Source organism: Panthera leo, chromosome C1, assembly GCF_018350215.1.
Source record: "Panthera leo isolate Ple1 chromosome C1, P.leo_Ple1_pat1.1, whole genome shotgun sequence".
NCBI classification, from domain to species: Eukaryota; Metazoa; Chordata; class Mammalia; order Carnivora; family Felidae; genus Panthera; species Panthera leo.
Genome location: NC_056686.1, coordinates 49835033 through 49855017, shown reverse-complemented (window position 1 = coordinate 49855017; position 19985 = coordinate 49835033). Strand labels below are relative to the sequence as shown.

The 19985-nt window shown below is 41.2% G+C and overlaps 1 protein-coding gene across 13 annotated transcripts in view; it reads right to left on the bottom strand.

Moving 5' to 3' along the window:
- The window catches only part of NFIA (nuclear factor I A), a 372067-nt gene that overhangs the window by 95631 nt on the left and 256451 nt on the right, over positions 1-19985 (bottom strand). For all 13 annotated transcript variants that reach the window (XM_042951893.1, XM_042951888.1, XM_042951889.1 and 10 more), the window contains 2 exons: positions 12127-12244; positions 5312-5439 (listed from right to left, as the gene is read on the bottom strand). In XM_042951893.1, the coding sequence (XP_042807827.1) occupies positions 5312-5439; positions 12127-12244 (246 nt within the window). The remainder of the gene's footprint in view (positions 1-5311; positions 5440-12126; positions 12245-19985) is intronic.

Below are 19985 nucleotides of genomic sequence, written 5' to 3'. Positions count from 1 at the left end.
ATGTAGGTGGGTTAGGGGCAGAGAGAGAGGGAGACACAGAAGCAGAAGCAGGCTCCAGGCTCTGAGCTGTCAGCACAGAGCCCGACGCGGGGCTCGAACTCACGAGCTGTGAGATCGTGACCTGAGCTGAAGTCGGCCACTCAACCGACTGAGCCACCCAGGCGCCCCATAAAATCCTTTATTTTTAATAAGTTCTCAGGTGATGTTGCCATGTTGCCAGTCCTCTGGCCACACTTTGAGTAGCTAGGTTATACCTCATACGATATAGTGTCTCATATGGGTGTTCCTCATACTTGTGTAAGAGAAACTTTGATATGGAAATCTGAAAAATATCAGACATAAATCAGGGTGGTTACATAAAATATTCTATAAAAATTCACTATTGTGGTTCTTGTTATAAAGCTTGTAACACTGAATTATCTTAAAAAGAATTATCTTAAAAAAAATAAAGTACTGTCTTAAAAAAATAAAGGTTTGATTCACTTAAAGGAATACCCTTGAAGGCAAGGGTATCTGTAATAAAGTCTGGTACACTATTACCTGTCCATGGGGCCCATGCTTGAGGCTCAGCGACTGTTCTGCTTACTTGTTAGTATCTGGATGTGACTAAATAATGGTCTACAGATTGAGAATATAGTAAATATCAATTCTAGGAGGATTACTGGTGGCCAATTCTGTTTTCAGGTTTATTGACAACACCCCAATGGAGCTTTATAGGCTCCGTTCATTCAATCAATCAATATTTACTGAGTACCTATTATGTGTCAGATGCTATACGGATGCTGGGAATATAGCAGTGGGAAATACTCACTGAGTCCCACTGCTCATGGAGTGTACATTCTAGAGACAGAACACAGCAGCAATGGACAGTGGTATGGAGGGGAAAAAAAGTAGGGTTACAAATTATAAAATGATGGAAGAGAAACAGCAAGTATTTAGATCACTGGGGGCCCCTCCAGTGAGATATTATTTGAAGAAAGATCGGGATGCTGAATATGATTGGATTTTATGGGAAAAAATGATATTTTCCTCTGTTAACAGTTAATACTATTTGCTCATATATTGTGTCCTTTGAGTATTTCATAACCCACATTCCTTCTCTGGTTTCAGTTGTATGACAAGGGTTTGGGGTAAGGAAAGTGGGGGACTTTTTAGGTCTTTCTGATGAGTTTTTTGTTTTTTATTATTATGGTTTTAATTTCAGTACGAGCCCAGGACACGAGACCTTAAATTATAAGCATAAACATTATGGTAAAAGGGGTTACTGAGCATAGAAGACAAAACTTAAACTCTGAACTTAGATTTAGGTTGAAATTTGGATCCTGTATCCACAGGTTTGCTATCTGTATGGCCCTAGGCAAGTCACTTATTCATTCATTCATTATTTATTTATTTAGAGACAGAGAGAGAGAGAGTACAAGTGCATGTGCACGAGCTGGGGAGGGGCAGAAAGAGAAGAAGAGAGAGAATCCCAAGCAGGCTCTATGCTGCCAGTGAGGAGCTCAATGCGGGACTCGATTTCAGGAACTGTGAGAGCATGACCTGAGCCGAAATCAAGAGACGGCTGCTGAACCGACTGAGCCACCCAGGTGCCCCACTTATCCTTTTATAATTCTGTTTTCATCTATACAGAAGCAAGATCATTCTATCTTGCATAATTTAGAGTAATTAAATAAAAAACTTGATAAACAGTAGGTACTCATACAATCGCTAACTATAATTTTTACCATATATCCAAAAGCACTGTGCACAGTGTCTGATTCAATGTAGGCGCCTGCCTGTTGGTTTCCTTCCTATTTATGTGCATTATCAGTTTCTCTGCAATTTTTCATTTGTACAGATAAACAAGAGTTGATGGTATGTGAGTTTTTGCTTGATAGAATTTCATAGGACTCATTTCATCAGTGCATGATTAGCTTCAAAGCTTCGAATCTAACCCAGTTTTGAGATAACTGGGAAATGAAACTAAGTGGAGGGAACAAATGTAGCATTGTAAGAGAAGCAAAAGTCAGCTTGAGGTTGTCTGCTGTTCTTAAACTAACATCATCTTTCATCTCCTATGCCCTTCTTCCCAGATAATAAGAGCTGTGCGCTAAAAGTGCTGAGATAAACTAATGGGGAACAGGATACTACAAAAGACATTTGAAAGAGCCCATGTAATTTACTGCATGTCTGGTTTGTTTTACTTTCCAAAGCCTTCCTGTTGCTCAAGGAAATTTGTCTCCTCTGGCAACCTTCGGCCCTCTTTTGGCCGGGAGTTCTAAAAAAGCATTTGAGGGCAGGTAAACAGATGCAAAGCTCTCTGAGTGAGGAGTAAGGACAGGCCTTGCTTCCTGTGTCACCTCTGAGGCAAAAAGAAAGTATCTTTTAGTATTTGTTTTAGAGAATTATCTCCAATGTAGGTAACCAAGATTCTGCCGGTGCATTCAGATATACATAACTCCCAACATGTTCTGAAGGTAATTTACATGAGTGAACCACTAAAAGCCTCCTACTCAATGAAGTGTACCCCTGGGGAAAAGCTATGCAGGCCCAGATCAGTGTGGGAACAACATAAGGGTGTTCTCTGTGCCAAAAAGGGGATTGGGCTAGATGGAAAATCCCCAAAAAGGACCATCTGGCAGCATAAATTATCCATTTAAAATGGCTGGTGTGAGTTAATGACACCAAAGTCACCACGAACATGTACAACATCCTTTGGTTGAGTTTTAATGTCCCCTCAGGCCCTGTTTCAATTATGACTTTCTATGCTGAATATGGCCACATATAAACGTATCCACTGTCCTCTCCCCCCCACCCCCGTCTCCACTCCCAACACATATACCATGAAACTGCATTTTTCTGTGATGAAACGGGGATACAGAATGGAGCACCAATCCAAGAATATAGTATAATTGTGGGGGATTTCTCTATTATGCTACATATATAGTATCATTACCCCCAAATAATCTGGCCATTAAACTTCCATTATTTAATAACTGTGAAGGATACAGGCATTCAGATGTTAAAATTTATGATCATTTAAATCATAAGGTGCAAACAGGAATAGAATTACTCTGAAAACAAGAGTCACTAGGTCAAAGTACCCTATATTTAACCTACCCTCTCTGCCCCCAATAGGCTCCCCAAAAATCTACTTAAGGACCCAGAGAACAGTCTCATGGTGGGGGAGCTTCACGTATATCAACACAGCAAAGCAGCTTCAATATGTATAAAACTGCATTAGTACAACACTCGAACACAATGTACCAAACCTACCTATTTTGATTCTGACTTTCACTGAAGCAGGTGAACTGGATAGGACTCTAATTAGCCTTTTAAAAAGGGTTCAAAGAAGTTGTACATCTTTTAATTTTTTAATAGCACATAAACTTTTCATTGGCACTATCCTGAGGTCTTGCTGATGATGCCATTAGTGGCAATGAGCAGTCAGCAGTCAGCATTTTCATTTAGGCCTGGGTTTTTTTTTCTTTCTTTCTTTCTTTTTTTTTTTTTTTTTTTTTGAGAGAGAGAGCATGTGTGAGCCAGGGAGAGGGGCAGAGGGAGGAAGAATCTTAAGCAGGCTCCGTGCTTGGGGCAGAGCCCAACGTGGGGCTCAACCCCACATCCCCAGGATCATGACCTAAGCCAAAATCAAGAGTCAGATGCTCAACAGACTGAGATACCCAGGTGCCCAGCCTGGGCTTATTTCTTAGCCACTTTCAGTGAACTGGCATGGGCTAAGTGTGGCACGAAGCTGCACCTTGACAGACGGTCCACCACACCCTGAGTGCTGTGTTGGTAATAATTAGAAACAATGAGAAAAAGGAGACTAATGTCCCCATCTCCCTACTTGCCATATCACCAAGTAATGATCTCCTTCAGCAGGTTTCCGACCCCCAACCATGAATTCCTTGAAAGCAAAAGCCACAGCCTTCCCATTCACCCCGGAGTTCCCAGAACCAGGCAGTGTCTCATCCACAGAAAGCTCCCTATGAGGATGGCTGAGTACATGAGTGAGCCTGCTAGGTAGAAGCAAGGCCAAGTGAAATTTCTGCCTTTTAGTAAGGGGAGTGAGATAAAGGACTCGTCCAATGGGGCCCGAGGTCTTGTTCGGTCTTGTTCTGTTTTCGATTATCATACAATAAAACTGTAGGGGTGGGGGATGGAAGGTGTACGTTTCTGTGAACATAAACACACATATAGATGGATTACTGAACCCACCACCACAATCAGGATACAGGACAGTTCCATCAACCCCCAAATCTCCCTCATGCTATTGCCTCTGAGGACTGCTTTTTAACACGTCAGGGAGGAGAGACAGAAGTTAAGATCTGAAGACCAAAGGGTGGGCTCAGAAATCTCCTTGGTGCCTGTCTGGTCTTGCAAGGAATCACTCTGAGGCATAGGTGGGGGAGAACGATCAGAAAGCATTTTGTTTTAAATTTACTCTGTGCTATGTATAATTCTTAGATGGGTCATATATATTACCTTATTTAATTCTCAAGAGCACTGAAACCGCTATTATTATTGACAAAATAAAGAAATGGGAACATTTATGCTCAGAGAGGTTAGGTCATTTGCCCATAATCCCACAGCCAGCAGGAGCTAGAGCCAGGATTACATTCTGTCTATTCCAAAGCCCACACTCTAACCTCTTGATTCATCTGACTTTGCAGATTGAGGAAGGCACTGGAGAAGATTCTCCCTTGTTCATGTGGAGGTTAGACATTGATTAAGGTTTCAAAAGGTTCCTGCTATCCAAACTATTCCTCTCAAGACTCCAGAGCCAAGACTAGACTATCCCGGGAGGTCAGAATAGCAGTCATCATTTGCTTATTTCACTAGAGATGGACATAAAGATAGTTGTTCCATTTAAATAGAAAAACTATCATGATGATAGCCAAAATTAGGAAAAAAATATTTAAACATCTCCTCCTTTTACACAAATCTAAGTATAAACTGTGGCACAGGGAGCCCAGTCTCCTAGTCCAGTTGAAAAAGTTGACAGGTTTCTATTTAAGATTGTTCCAAGACAATCCAAAAAGCCAATCCCCAAAGGCTCTTGGCATAAAGACAAAAGCAAAGGCAAATGCATATGGGATTGTAGTGCAGGTAAAAATATGGAAGCGTCAAAAACCACACAGTGTTCTTCCAGCCTTTCATTTCAGTTGAATTGCTGCTTTGCACAGCCGCCCTTTCAAGAAAGTAGCAGCCAGAGACAAACAAGTGTTCGCGTTCAGCCCGTCGACTGCTTCGAGCCTGCTTCCTTCTCTGTACGTGGCATGGCCGCCATGTGCATTGTAGGCCTGAGCGCGCCCGCCCCGCTTACCTGGCTCCACTTCATGCCATCCGCTCGACTGACTGCCGCTTCCCGGGGAGCGCCCTTGGCCTGTGTAAAATGGCTCTTCACCAGGACTGTCCATTTCATCCTCCACGGACTTGAGGCGCTTTGTGGAGCTGAAATAATAAACGGGTACAAGTTTAAAAGCCTTCCAAACCACCTCTCTTGGACACTGCATCTCTGGCTGAAAGAAAGCCAAAGGAGGAAGTAATTGGGCAACTCGGTGGAGTTCTAGGACTCTCTCTAGGCTCAGGTTCAGGTTAGTGAGTCACTGGAGGTGGAACAAAGTCGTGGGTCTGTGTTGTTCCAAGTGTCTGGGTTTGATTTTTATTGTCCCTCAAGATGCTGCCACTGCCACATCCTGTTCCTTTCTCCTTTGAGGAACTGGTGGCTGGCTCCTGCTCTTGTCTCCACCGGGAAGTGTCCGTAAGAAGACCACATTTCGTGTCTCCTCAGGCAGCAGCTGGCCCCTAGCCATCAGCAATGTCCCTAGACCTCTGGCACCCCAGAAAGGGTAAAAATCAGGGTTGACAGCTCTTTGAGAAAAGCTTGGATTGCTTTTGGTTTTTTTTTTCCCTGTGTTTTCTCATCTTCCACTTGGATCTGTTCATTCAAAAAATATTTGCTGTGCAGCTACAATAGTCCAGATTCTGATGTAGATGCTAGAGATAATACAGTGAACAAGACAGATAAAAAAAAAAAAAATAGGGGCAAGGAGTGCATTTCCCTCTGAGAATCGGGGACATGGAAAAAAGAGCAGCCCTATCCTTTTTATGCCCTTCCTCTTTTTGTGCCTCTACAGAGGTTCCCAAAATGAAGTTCTGGATTTGTTATTTTTGTAAAGGCATGATTGGGAAATTTCCAGAATGTATCTCATTTCTTTCAGTTGAAGGACTGAATTTTTCTCCCAAGTTGAGGCTTCAGGAGTAAAAAGACAGTGAAATGCCATGTTGCTAATATGTTCTAATTGTCTTAATTGATTATGTCACTAACGTACTAGCAGAATGAATAGATTTCATACCTAGTGGGAGTGCCCACTGGGAAACCTCTTCCTCATGTGTCAGGGTACAGAATTTTTAATATGTTTTCATTTATCAAACACATGCTGTGTCCCTTCTATGTACTAGGGGCTGTGCTAAATGCTGGGATATAGAGATGCATGAGACACGGCCCCGTCTCATAGACGTAAATAAAATTGTGCAAAAGAGAAATACAGGTACTATCGTGCAAGCGCATGTATGACACAGTGGGTTCATTGATGAAAGAAGCAAACAATGATATGCCTGGAAGGTTGGGAAAAGCTTCCTGAAGGAGATAGTTCCTGAGCTGTAAAGAGTGAGTGTCAAGGACACAGGGTTTAAGGAAGGAAAGGGCACAGAGAGGCTGCTTTTCAGCTCATGCACCACTCAGGCAGCCATTATTATTTCAAAATATTGAAATACTTCTATATCAATTGGCAAAGTGCCACTGTCTCAAGCTCTGTAAGTTTCCCCACCCTTGCCACCCCGGTATTTGCCCCAGGACACCCTCACGATCCAAAAACTAAAGGGCTAACGTCTCTGGTGCATCTGGGGCATTCCAGGACTTAGCGTGAGCATTGTGGCAGAGTGACCTCTGTTCTAATCGGTATGCTCATGTCACACAGGTTATCGGACATTCTGAACATCACCCCCAGGAGGGAGGTGTGTATCAGGGAGAAGCCACATCATGAGGAAGGCGTGACATACACAGAGAACTGCCAGGTGTTTGGCCTGGCTGAAGTCGGGGGAGGGCCATCGTGAAAGAAGTGGGGTGGAGGTTACAGAAGAAATTACGTATCTGGATTTTGTCCTACAAGCAATGGAGACTCCCTGAAAGAGTCTCAACAGGGAGTGACATTAGAGTCGATTTCAGAAAGGTCACTCTGGTCATTTTGCAGATGATGGCTTTGGAAAAGCAAAGGAAAAAGGAGACAGAACCTACGGGCAGGGAGGTGTTTAAGAGGCTATTGCAGCAATCTGAATAAAAAAATGTGGAGGACCCAATTTAAGGCAAGAAATTTTAACGATTAAAGTTGGTATTCCAGTATTCTTTGCCTTTAAGTTCTATTCTCATTAAAGCCAAATCACAGGAAGGCAACACATCTGTAGCATGCTAGCTTCGTACCCAAAGGAAAAACCTTTCATAACTTATTTTATGTCCTTTGCTGGGCTTTCCTTGAAGTTCAATGAAAAATAGCCACTGGAACAACTTTTCTATATTTTATGTGAAACTACATCTGAGAGAAAAAATTTTTAAAAATATTTTTAATGTTTATTTTTTGAGAGGGAGAGAGAGACAGAGAGAGAGAGACAGAGAGAGAAAAAATATGAGTGGGGGAGGGGCAGAAAGAGAGGGAGGCACAGAATTTGAAGCAGGCTCTAGGCTCTGAGCTGTCAGCACAGAGCCCGATGTGGGGCTTGAACTCATAAACCAGGAGATCATGACCTGAGCCGAAGTCAGGTGCTTAACCAAGTGAGCCACTCAGGTGCCCCTAGACATTTTTGATAGAAGGAAGTGCACATAAAAAAAAAATTATTCCAAATACATAAGCCAGAAAAAAAATATGGACACTTTGAATTAATTTCTATTGTTTCCTTTTATCAGAAATGCACATTATATAACATAGTGCTTTCCCTTCTTGCCTTGGCAACCAGGAATCTCAGGATTAAACTCTTGGTTAAGGTTTCTGATCTAACAATCTCTCCTATCTTTTCATATGGTCTCTGGCCTCTCTATATTTAACGGTACTTGCTGTATTTAAAAGTTGAAAGCCACTTGAAATCATTCTGGAAGTTGGTGGAATAGAAGTTAAAAACAAAATACATATTTCCCTGATGTTTCCTGGTTAATAAAAGGCAAGACCTTTATGTTCTGATGTGACTGTGAGATCTGTAGGGAAAGGGCCTTCTTTCTTTTCTTCTTTTTTTAAATCTCTATTGCCTGTGTTTGGCTAATAGCAGATGTTCAAAAAACTGCTGAATTGGGCTGGTGACTTAGAAACAGCCACATGAGTACTTGTGACAAGCATTTGCCAAGTGTCATGATTCAATGAGATCTAACGCAAAAGGCCAACTCCACTCACTGCCCATCATTCTTCCGTTATTAATATTTTTCTGAGTTTCTAAAGCTTTTGATTTCCTTGATGTCCTTTAATAAAAAGCAAATTCCCTGTGCAGGTATTAAATCCTAAATGTGGAAGTCTGTACTTATTAGCTCTCACCTTAGCGTGAAACCAAGGACTTTTCAGAGGTTTGATACAGGACAAATGTCTGCAGGGCAGAGGAACAGAGTGGAGGAGAGAAAAAGATCCAGGAGTGAAGAAAGTCAGCAGTGCCAAGATGGACAAGTGGAAGGCTTCGAAGACAAAGTTTACTGACTTCACAACCTTGACAGTTAGTTTATCTTGATGAAGTTCTTTGGGAGAAAAAAAGTATATTTTATCCCAATTTTTACACAACCCCTTCTATGATTTTGGAGATGTTTACCATGAAGAGGTACAGAGCTATAGTTAATGCCTATCAATCTCCTTTATTATTTGTTTTAATGTAGAAATGCATCAGTCATTGATTCTGGTTTCTTGCTCTTGACTTTTGAATACACTGATTCTATTCTCCCAGAAACATTTGAGGAAAATAAGAAAGTACCAGTAAGATCTCTACATAAGAGGGAAGAGAAATACTCTTTTGAGGAGTGATGCACCATCTCTTTCTGTGTGTGTAATTTGTTGTGTTCCTAGAAAATCCACCTAGAAATTAAGGTAAAACTATTACCTTCATTCCAAATGTTTGTTTAATTCCTACTATATGCAAAGCATAAAAGCCTTACCTTGTACCCACAAAACTGCAAAATGCCTCTTTCCTGCACGTTCATAGTACCCTGAACTGAAATTTTTCATTTATTTGTCAGTCTCTACCATTAGATACAGAAGCTCCTATTACTTGACTTTATATCCACAGTGCCTAGGACAATACCCTTGTTACTTAATAAATGTTGCTGAATTGGGGCGCCTGGGTGGCTCAGTCGGTTGAGTGTCCGACTTCGGCTCAGGTCATGATCTCGCAGTTTGTGAGTTCTAGCCCCTCATCAGGCTCTGTGCTGACAGCTCAGAGCCTGGAGCCTGTTTCAGATTCTGTTGTCTCCCTCTCTTTCTGCCCCTCCCTGCTCATGCTCTGTCTCTCTCTGTCAAAAACAAATAAACACAATATTTTTTTTAATAAAAAAATAAATAAATGTTGCCGAATTACACACCGTCCTCTATGGGATTTAACAGTCTGGATGGGGAGGCAGGACCTGTACAGATCTCAAAAGATGGTAATAATAATTCAAGGTAGCAAACACTAAGTATCCAGGAAAAATAGGGATAGTAGATATTCCTTTTTGGGGGGATTTATGTTCTATTGTTCCTTACTGAAAGAGTGAGCCCCATTCCTAAGGGGATCCAATGGGAAAATATCATGTTTTTAATTAATTAATTATTTTGAGAGAGAGAGAGGGACAGAGAGAGAGAGCGCACAAGTGAGGGAGACGGGCAGACGGGAGAGAAAGAGAAACTTTAAGGTTCCAAGCTCACTGCAGAGGCCAATATGGGGCTTGATCCCATGACCCTGGGATCATGACCTGAGCCAAAATCAACAGTTAGATGCTCAACTGACTGAGCCACACAGGTGGCCCTAGAATACCGTGTTTTTAAAGTTCCAGCACACCTGAATTTAAATATAGACTCTGCCATTTACTAGATCTGTGACCTTGGGCAAGTTACTTAACTTCTCTGGGTTGTGGGTTGATCCAGTCAGTGTTAAATGGCAACACTGTCTATATTGTAAAAGTATTGTGAATATTAAATCATATCAGGTATGTAAAGCATCTCACACAGTGTCTGCTACAGAGCAAGTGACCAATTAATATTGGCACAGCATGAACAAATATTGATTGGTGGATGAACTTTTCTATATGTAAATCTGGGGTATTCTTCTGGGCACATTTTCTAACCTGTACACAGATAATTCTGCTGAGTCTATATATTTAGAGAATAATTTTTTTAAAAAAAAATTATCCTAGGAGAGCCTAATGAGAGTAAAACAAACATATTACCAAGTTATTAACTACTGCTGATGTTTATAATTAGCTCCTTATCAGGGTTAGTTATTTGCAGAATATGAGAATGACAGTAGCCTTTTAAATGACATTAAAAACCAGGTTTCCACTCAGAGAATCACAACAAAAGGCAATCAAACAGCTGGAGAAGTCCAAAGGATGGGGGTGAGAAGCACTGTTTGGGACGTCCATGGTACATGCGTAGCACACATATGAAAAACAAACAGCCCATCAACTTTTAAATTAATCACTGCCACAAGTGTTTGCAAAGCTTTTTCATGTTGACTGAGTGCCGTTACACACAATGTCCCTTCCATCAGCAAACATTCAAAATCCTCAAAATGTATTAACATCCGAATGCGTTCACAATCTCATTCTTTCATTATAAATGTACTTTGGATTTCAAACTTTTTTTTCCCCCCTGAGGATCTGATACTACAGTGAACTAAGGGGAACATTTAAACGACATGAAAGATGAGGGGAGGATTTGGTGGTTGTATTTAGGGAATAACTGTTTCTTTAGCTGTCTTCGAGGTATTAGTAATGACTAAGCTGATTCTTTTTCTTTTTTCCCTTTCTTTCTTTCTTTCTTTCTTTCTTTCTTTCTTTCTTTCTTTCTTTAAGTAATGCTGGTTAAAATATATAAAGTCAAGGTAAGAAGGAATCTCTACCAAGGAAAATTTCTATAATTTGGCCATTGTTTTAAATTATAAAATTCTGGGGCTTGCTTTAAAGAAGAATATACCTTTGTGAAACATTTTTTTTTTCTGCAAAGTACACAAACATTAAAGATCATTCTACACCATTCTTTTCTTTGTTGTCACAGTCCAGTGCTAAAGCCAATTTGTAAAAGAATACTGTGGGTTTAATGCCTAATCCCTTTCCTTCTGGTACCGGTTATCCAGAGACAACAGGGTCTTGCAAAATGCTTCGTTTTGATTTGGGCTTTGTGACCTCGAGGGGATCAAGAACCCTGGAATCATTATCTGGTTGTGCTCTTCCAGTTTTACTTTTTTAAAGGTCCCCTGGTGCAACAGAATTTATAATCCAGCACCCCCACCCCTCCCTGTGCCATAGGACTGCATTCATTTTTACAACCTCACACCTAGATATCAATGTCACAGGCAACTCCAGTAGCCTGGATTTTGAGGCCTTTGGGGGAAAAGCGAAGGGACTGAGATGTAATATCTGCTGTGGGCATGGGGACTGGAACTGGTGTCGCCAGTGTCAACATTTTGCCAAACAAGCCAAAACAGGTGCCCTTTCCCCTGGTCAAGAGCTGTCCTTAATCTCCTGAGAACATGCTGTGTTCATCATGCATCTTTCTCTATGCTTTGCTCATGTCTTTACCCCACCCAGACCCCATTCCTTTTCCTTCCCATCTTGCCAACCCTAACCAACATTTATCACTGAACTCAAGTCTGTCTTTTTGAATAAAGCTTTAACTATTTTTAGCCTATGCCACACTGTGTGTGTGTGTGTGTGTGTGTGTGTGTGTGTGTGTATAGATGTTTGTTTGTTTGTTTGTTTCTGCTGTATGTGCATTTGCTTTCTCTTCCCAATGAGACTGAAAGTCTGATGGGGCTGAACACACTTCTCTAATATCTTCTACCAGCAAACACACATTGCAAGTGCCTCTAGGCTCAAAATCAAGGTGTGTAACTAGGGAGAGCCACCAATCAAATTACCTGGTAGAGGACGTGCTGGGTAAAGACCTCCTCATCGCTCCTGGACTCATGCTGTAGTATGAAGAACTTTCCAAATCTGAGAGAGAAAAATTTGGGCCAGTTCCTGCAGCTATTGGTGCTAGGAAAAAAAAAAAGTTATGTTCTGTGAATAAATGATCAATGAGGACACATATCATTGTTGCATTTAACACATTTTATTTCTAAATTTCTTTGATAAGCTTATCCAAAATCATCAGTAATGAACTCTGACCTCCAATTATTGTTGACAACAAAAATCACCTATAACAGAAGGACTCTGTTTTATATTTTACCTTTTATCTTTTCTCTTTTTGTAATAATGGCAAACTGTCACCAAGACTGCAACATTCCTGGATGCTTTTAACAAAAACGCCTCCATGTTTTGCTTTGAAACTTTTCTTGGATGACCAGCAAGAACATTCTCTGGACTTTCCTAATTTTGGCTGATCTTGATAGCTTTCACTCATCAGCATTTTGGAATTAGTCCAGAACCACAAACTCAACTTTCTGGGTTTCCCATTGTCAATTTCCCGTGATGAAAAATGTGTGATTTCTCCTTACTCTGAATTGCCATGGCACCTACATATGCCATTACTTTAGTTGTCCCACCTTCTCCCTGGAGGCAGTGTCCTCTAACCATGGTTCCTGGGCTGCAGTTCTTAATAAAGTTTTACTGGAAGATGGTCACACCCATTTATTTACATATTGTCTCTGCTTCTGCACTGTGATAGCAGAGACAAGCAGCCACAACAGACACCATATGGCTCACAAACCAGAAAATATTTATGTAGAAGTTGCTGAGGTCTGATTTAAGGGATTGGTAAGGATAATTTTGACTATATGTGATTTTCAGAGCTGATCCTTAGGTGAGATGTGATTCTCTGTATTATTTATGGTCTGGAGCCTCCAGACCACCTTGTTTACAGTAGCAGCTTAAATAAATATTTTTGAATGAATAAATAACATCTATCAATCTTCTAAAACAACTCTGTGCACAGCTAGTGGTACAACTATATTAGTACAAATATTCTCTTCTTTTGAAAGATTATGCAAAAGTTGGAGACACAGATTCATGTATTACTGTATTAAGACATTGGTTTGAGAGTTAAGCCCAGGTAAGTGGATATATAAATAAATTAAACAGAGGCTAATATCCATAAGAAGAAGGGATAATTAGAAATATCATGAACCAAGGACTTTCATTGCCAAGAATGGTGCAGGGTAAGGAAGGCACTTAGATGAAAGACATATCCCCACCCTGAAACAACTCTAGAGGGAAGGCTGGCAGGTTAATTTCAATACAGTGTGATAAGTCTTTTGCTCGAGTTATTCCTAAATTTATATGGCCACACAGAAGTGGGTATCCAACCCAGCTGGGGAATAAGAAGTTCCAGGGGCAAAAAAGTCCTCAGAAAACATGATGCCTGGGAAGATGTTAAAAGGATAAGTGGGGCTCACCCAACTGAGAGGGATAGAGGCATGTTAGGTAGGGGGAGCAGCATTTATAAAGGTAAGAGAACATAAAATGAATACTGGTTTTCTGATAACTTGGTGTGATAAAGTTCATAATACATGGGAAAAAGAGGGGAAGGTTAAGGTCAGTTTCCGAAGGCCCTGGTAGGGTTCTTTAAGGACAGTGGATGTGAGTCCAGCACATTCCCTAGTTTATAAGCTATCAAAGCGCTTTATCACACTCTACTAATTGGGGGCCATTGGGGCTATATTGCCAGCATCTAATATAATCCCTGACACCACGAGGCAGTCAGTAAGCATTGGTCAACTGGAACTGGTTGCCAGTTAAAGGAGAACAAGCAGAATGTGAGAATGCATCATCAGACTTGCCTTTATAACCTAGAAACATCATCCTGTGGTGAGGGTAGGCATGGGGGACAGGGCGGCAGTTGAAGAATATAATCAGTAAAACCATAGAGGCCAGCGGAGTCATTTAAAAACGACAAGGTGGGGATGGGTCTAAACTCAAGGGATGAGAAGGAGGAGCCTAGTGTAAGTTATTTAGGAATTAGAATCAGGAAAATGTGTTAACTTCTTCAGTGTAGTAATAACGGAAAAGGGGGAGTATGGGACGGTTCCCAGGATTACTACTTGGGCAACTGGGTGAAATGTAGTACCATAAGAGAACTATGTAATCAAGGAAAGGGGGGAAGGGATACAATAATATCTAAGAATAAACACTGAGTTGTTGGGTTAATAGCAATGGCTAGACCTTAATCACAACTATATTAAAACAGTCACTGCTAAGAAATAGAAAGCTCTAAAATTCACATATACTTTTCTGAAATTCAAACATATCTCTTAATGACAGGCTGTAATGGAGGAAAGGCCTTTAGTTCAAAGACGAATGGTTAGACTTGACAATAAGTGTAAACAGAGTTCCAATGAATAATTTTGCTAGCCATTCCCCAATTTGCCTTTATACTAAATTTATCTGCATAGTTTCCCCTTTTATTCCATAATATTTTATGTATGAAATAGGCTCTGGGGGTGGGGAGGAGACTACTCAAATACATCACCGCTCACCTCTCTTAGCAGCCTGACATATAACAGGTACTTATTAATGTTTGTGCCTCCGTGGAGCTTAAAGATCCACACGTCTCATTAACTAAAGAAGAGAGATGCAGCTGATCAGTGTCGAGGGTATGGATTTAGATTTTTCTTTCAAAGCCTTGGGATGGGGCTCAGGCATCCGCCGAATGCAGCAGGTGCATCATGCCTGAGCACCGGCCACAGTGCGCAAGCCTCACTCCCAGGCTCGGAAGGAAAGATAAAGCAAGATGTGAGTGAGAGACCTGGCTGGACTGAGAGAAGTCTGGGGCCCTCTGCCCAGCGGCGCTTACACTTAACATTCTATTTACCACATTCTACTCTGGAAAAAGGTCCTCTGCCTAGATTATCTTTTCAAAATGTCAAGGGAGCCAGAATAGGCGAAGAATGGAAGATACAGTGTAAATATAGTGCGCACACCTCTCAGAGAGACTTAAAAAAAAAAATAACGAACCCACAGAAATGTTCCTTCACTTGCCCATATATTGACTTCCTGTTAAAGCACTTAGCACAGTGTGTGTGATCTAGCAAACGGCATCAGGTGGACTGGCAGCGTTATGACGCTTCTCGAAGTGTCTACTGCAGTTATGGTGTGTAACTTCAGGGCCTGGAAAACTGGCTATGAGCGCCTGAAAAGTTTTATGACATCATTAGATTTCTGAAATGAGAATGGGTTTCACAACCTGGGTTACATCGTCCTAATAAAGCACCAACCCAAACTCTGCGTTCTTCAGAACAGTTAGGTGAGGAAACATCCCCCGGGAGTGTCTGGGTACATATGTCTCACATGAAGGTCAGCCGATTGGAATGCGATCAGATTCAGTGGTACGGTGACAGTTAAAGAGAAAGCCTCAGACCTGTGGGGAGGGGTTACCATTAAGTGTCCCTGCAGTTGAGTTGGGTATTCTCAGTGCCTCTCAACTGGAGAATAGGAAGAGCCTTAGAGAGGTAACTAGGAGAGGTGGGCTTTCAGCCGGCTTTCCTGAGTACCTGGGGACCATTTTTCTTATACCTCACTCAATCCACAAATCAACCTTTTTTAGAGGACAGTACCTTTTCTACGAGAGAAAAACTAAGCCCTGAAATGAGGTTAACTTGTTTGTCATGGATCACAGAGAGGCAAGAAAGAGGGAGGTCCAAGATTAAAATTCTAGAATGTCTCACTGCGACACCCATTGCTTTTCCTGTCATACTACCCTGCCACTCATTTACAATATTTGCCTTAAACTTGAGATGATAAAAAGGTATACAGTGTCTCTGTCTCACAAGGTTTACAACAGAGCGGAATGACGAAACAATACTTGAACAAATTCAAGGCTGAATGTGATAAATCTCATAGGAGAAATGCAAAGGATGTGTTAGGAAAATTCAAAGGCATGATGGATCATATTGGCTCGCGGGATCAAAAAAAGATTCAATTTCAAGAAGGGTTGGACACTTACACTTAGGCTTCAAGGATGGCAGGATTTGAAGAGGCAGAGGAGAGAGTTTCTAGGCAAATGACAGAGTATGTGCGTAAGTTTGGAGGCAGGAAGTACAGTTAGTGACCTGTGGGATCCATGACTGTTTCTGAGTAGGGAAATGATCATTGTTGAATTGAGAAACATTATACAGAATGCACAAAAGGGGACTAAGGGGGGAAACCCGTTGGAAAGTTGATGCAGGAGTTGTGGCAAGAGGGAATGGAGGCCTAAACCATGTTGCCAAGAAAGAAAACAGAATTTTCACAATGGATGTTTGTCACCTTGGTAAACAGGTACAAAAGATCAGTGTCCAGATGTGCACTGTGAAAGGGCATACACAAGCATATGGATCATACCATTCTAACAAATATAAAATATCAATAAGATGTATGTAACACAATGCACTTCTTAGCTAATAATAGGAATAAGTCCTTTTTGCAAATTGGGGAACTAAAAGTTGTCAAGGGTTAAATGACTTGAACAATGTCTGCCTAGGATGTCATGCTGGGCTTCTGAAGCCAAAGACTAACAGCCTGCTGATATGTCACAGAGATTATGTAGCCACTGCCAATCAAGGGTGGGGATGATAAGGAAGGACTGGACCAACCACAACACTTTCTGTCTGTTCCATATAGTGTGAAACCTGATTTTGTTCCACTTGTACTCGACCCTAGGCTCTATCATTCTTAAATGATCTCATACATGACATTTTTTCCCCAGCCAGATTGAGTGCATTTTGAGGACCAGACATCCTAGGCCATAGAAAAAGTGCTGGTCTCAGCCTGGGTGAGACTGTCTAGAGTTTCAGCCTTGCCAACAACCACCCGTGTAGCCGAAGTCATTTAAACTTTTGGACCTCACAACTCTCATAATAATTATGTTAGAAATGCAAACTCACCAGCACTGCCATGGCCATAACCAGCACAATAACAAAGCCTAATGTTTATTAAGCATCGTTTACGGGCCAGATGCCGGTCTGGGCCCTTTAAGCACATCATCTCATTTAAACTCACAGCGCTCCTGGGAAAGAACTGAAGCACAAAGAGGTGAAGTAACGTTCCCTGGTCGTGAAGTCAGAGGGTCCTACCAGAGGACCTTTAATCCTACAGCTCCAATAGCCTTTTCCGTGTTCGTAAACAGCTCTGCAGAGTCTTGTACGACAATCAATACAACACAACAGATGATGAGCAATAAATATGTCCTGAATTAAGGGGAATCAGCAGTCACCCTCTCCATTTGCCCTCTGTGCCCCCCAACTTTACACAATGCAAAACGAAACTCAGAAATCCATAAATCTACACAGGAGCGTGAGGACTGGTTCCTCGACTTTCTTAAGTAGCACTGCAATGACTCACACCCGAAGTTTTTGTGGATTTTGTTTCATAGGGGAGTTTTTCTCAAAAGATTAACTTTTGGGAATCGTCTCATAGGATGTCATTTCTAAGCCCTTTGTCCCTTCCCCCCCACCCCCTTCTTTCCTGTCACGAGTAGAATGCAGTCTTTGTGTCATTTTTTAATAAATGGTTTGCTATTAAGGAATCATTATAGTAATGTGGGCTATTGGAAGAAAGGGGTTACTTTAGTAGCCAACCCTCTTAATGACCTGCTCTTCTGTACACATTAGTAGTTGGATAAGGTTGTGGTTATTGAACTTCTGCCATCCACCAGAGACAATCTGCTCGGGCTTGCGTTGTTGGAAAAGAGAGGGTGATGGAAAAAAAAAATTCTATCCAAAATTTCAAGCTACTCTGCCTGGGGGATGACCGTACACTGAGTTTACAACTTGTTCAGCAGGAATCCGTGAGGAGCATTAACTGAGTGACTAGTGTGGCCAGCCTATTGCTAACGGCCCATAGTCTCTGAGATGCTGCCTCTTATGGGATTCGACAAATTTCATGGAGCACTTTTCATGTGTCAGGCGCTGTTCCAGATGCTTGAGATCCATCATTGGACAAGATATATAAGGCCCCCTGCCCCTGTGGGGTTTACATTTTAGAGATGAACGATCATAGCTGCCCCTTCCTTGAAACTCCATGGCAACTAAGGAATATGGACGCATGGCTGATAGGTAACCTTCAAAAAAGACTACCAGGATATAGTACTTCATTTTCAATGTATTAAATAAGTAGGAAAAAAATAAGAGAGGTGTATTTCTCTCCGGATTGTGTAATCTTATGTACTCACTGGGACTTTGGGAACTTGTCTATTAAGGCTTGGGGGTAAAAAACATTCCAACAACAAGCACACAGTTCTAGAGGCCCAGCACAATTTAGTGTTGTTTTGCATTCTAGTGGCAAAGATCTCATAAGACAGTCCATGTCACTGGCACAAAAGGAGTGAACATGGGAAAATGCTTGGTCTTCTTTCTATCAAAGGCACAGTTGTAAAATACACAATGCTATGCACACTCAAGCAAATCTGGAATCATCGTTAAAGGGAATTAACTTGGAAAGTAATTTATGGCAAGAAAATTCAACTCCTTTGTTATCTTCCTTTTACTGTAATATGCTTCCTGAACACTGCCTATGAGAGAAGGCTTTTAGAAAGAAAAAAAAAACACATAAGTATAGTAAAATTAACTCATTTTATCAATTTGTGCTGTTGGCCAGAGTTTCCTGACTGTGGCTATGAGGGGCTGTAAAACTGATGAATTTGCATGGAAAAAGAAACCAGTGTAAGTAATTTGTGTAAGAGGTAACACGGACATACACGGCTATAATTCAGACACCCTGCAGATAGCAGACCGCCGCAGTGTGAGCAGTTATGGGTTAGAAAAATGACCACACTGCAGTCAGTCTGACTTGAATGGAAATCAATCATAAAGGTACGTTCTCTGCAGCTTCTACACCACAGTCTTCAGCAACTCCTCTGCCAAGCAGATTTCTGGTCTGTAAACCGCGTGCTGATCTCCTTTTCCTACCCTGCCTTTCTAAAAGGTCTGACCAAGGCAGGCTAGGAGTATAGTTTTCCAAAATGGAACATAAAAGAAAGGCACTGGACCAAAACAAGGATTTCCCTCTATGTGGAAATGAGCTTCCCTGCTATTATGAGATTTAAGCAAGGCTTTTTATGAAACGTAGTATTAGGTGCCAAAAGCGAGCAGAATGTTTTAACCCCGTCAACGGCATCTGCGGATGCAGACAGAGTACCGTTTTCACACATCCACATTTGTGGACACAAGTTAAGAAATATGTGGGTTTGTGGTGCCAGAAGGGGGAGGAAGAGGTGAACAGAGAAATTTTTATTTCAGAAAAAATGTTTCCTTCCCATTAAAACAAGAACAATTCTCTGATACCCTCTTCCTCCCTGCTCTGAATCTTGCAGATGGTTTATCTTTGATGATTGTGAATTCAGTTTGTGAGTTAGTGTATTCAGTCACTTTATTGCCACGAAGGAAGCTTAGTCTTGGATTTCAAGAAACTTAGGTTATCTACTTTATAAATGAGGGAACTATTTCTACTCATTTCTGTATTCTCCTCAGCACACAGCATGAGATGCTTCATATATCACACATGCAACAAATGTTTGCTGAATTGAATGAAAATGATATGAGCTTATTAATAAAAAACAGCTAAGAACTAATATTTATTGATCGTTTATCATGTGCCAGGCTGATGTGCTATGTGTTTTTACCTGAATTATTATCTCACTTCAGCCTTGCAGTGTCCCCACAGAACATGTATTTGTTTATTCTCATTTACAAATGAGAAAATTAGCTGTAAGGTTAAGTAACGTGTTCAAGATCACACAGCTAGGTCAGTGAGCCTTAAATATCTCCAGATATCAGCCCAAAGAAACAGAAGTGAAACTTAACAT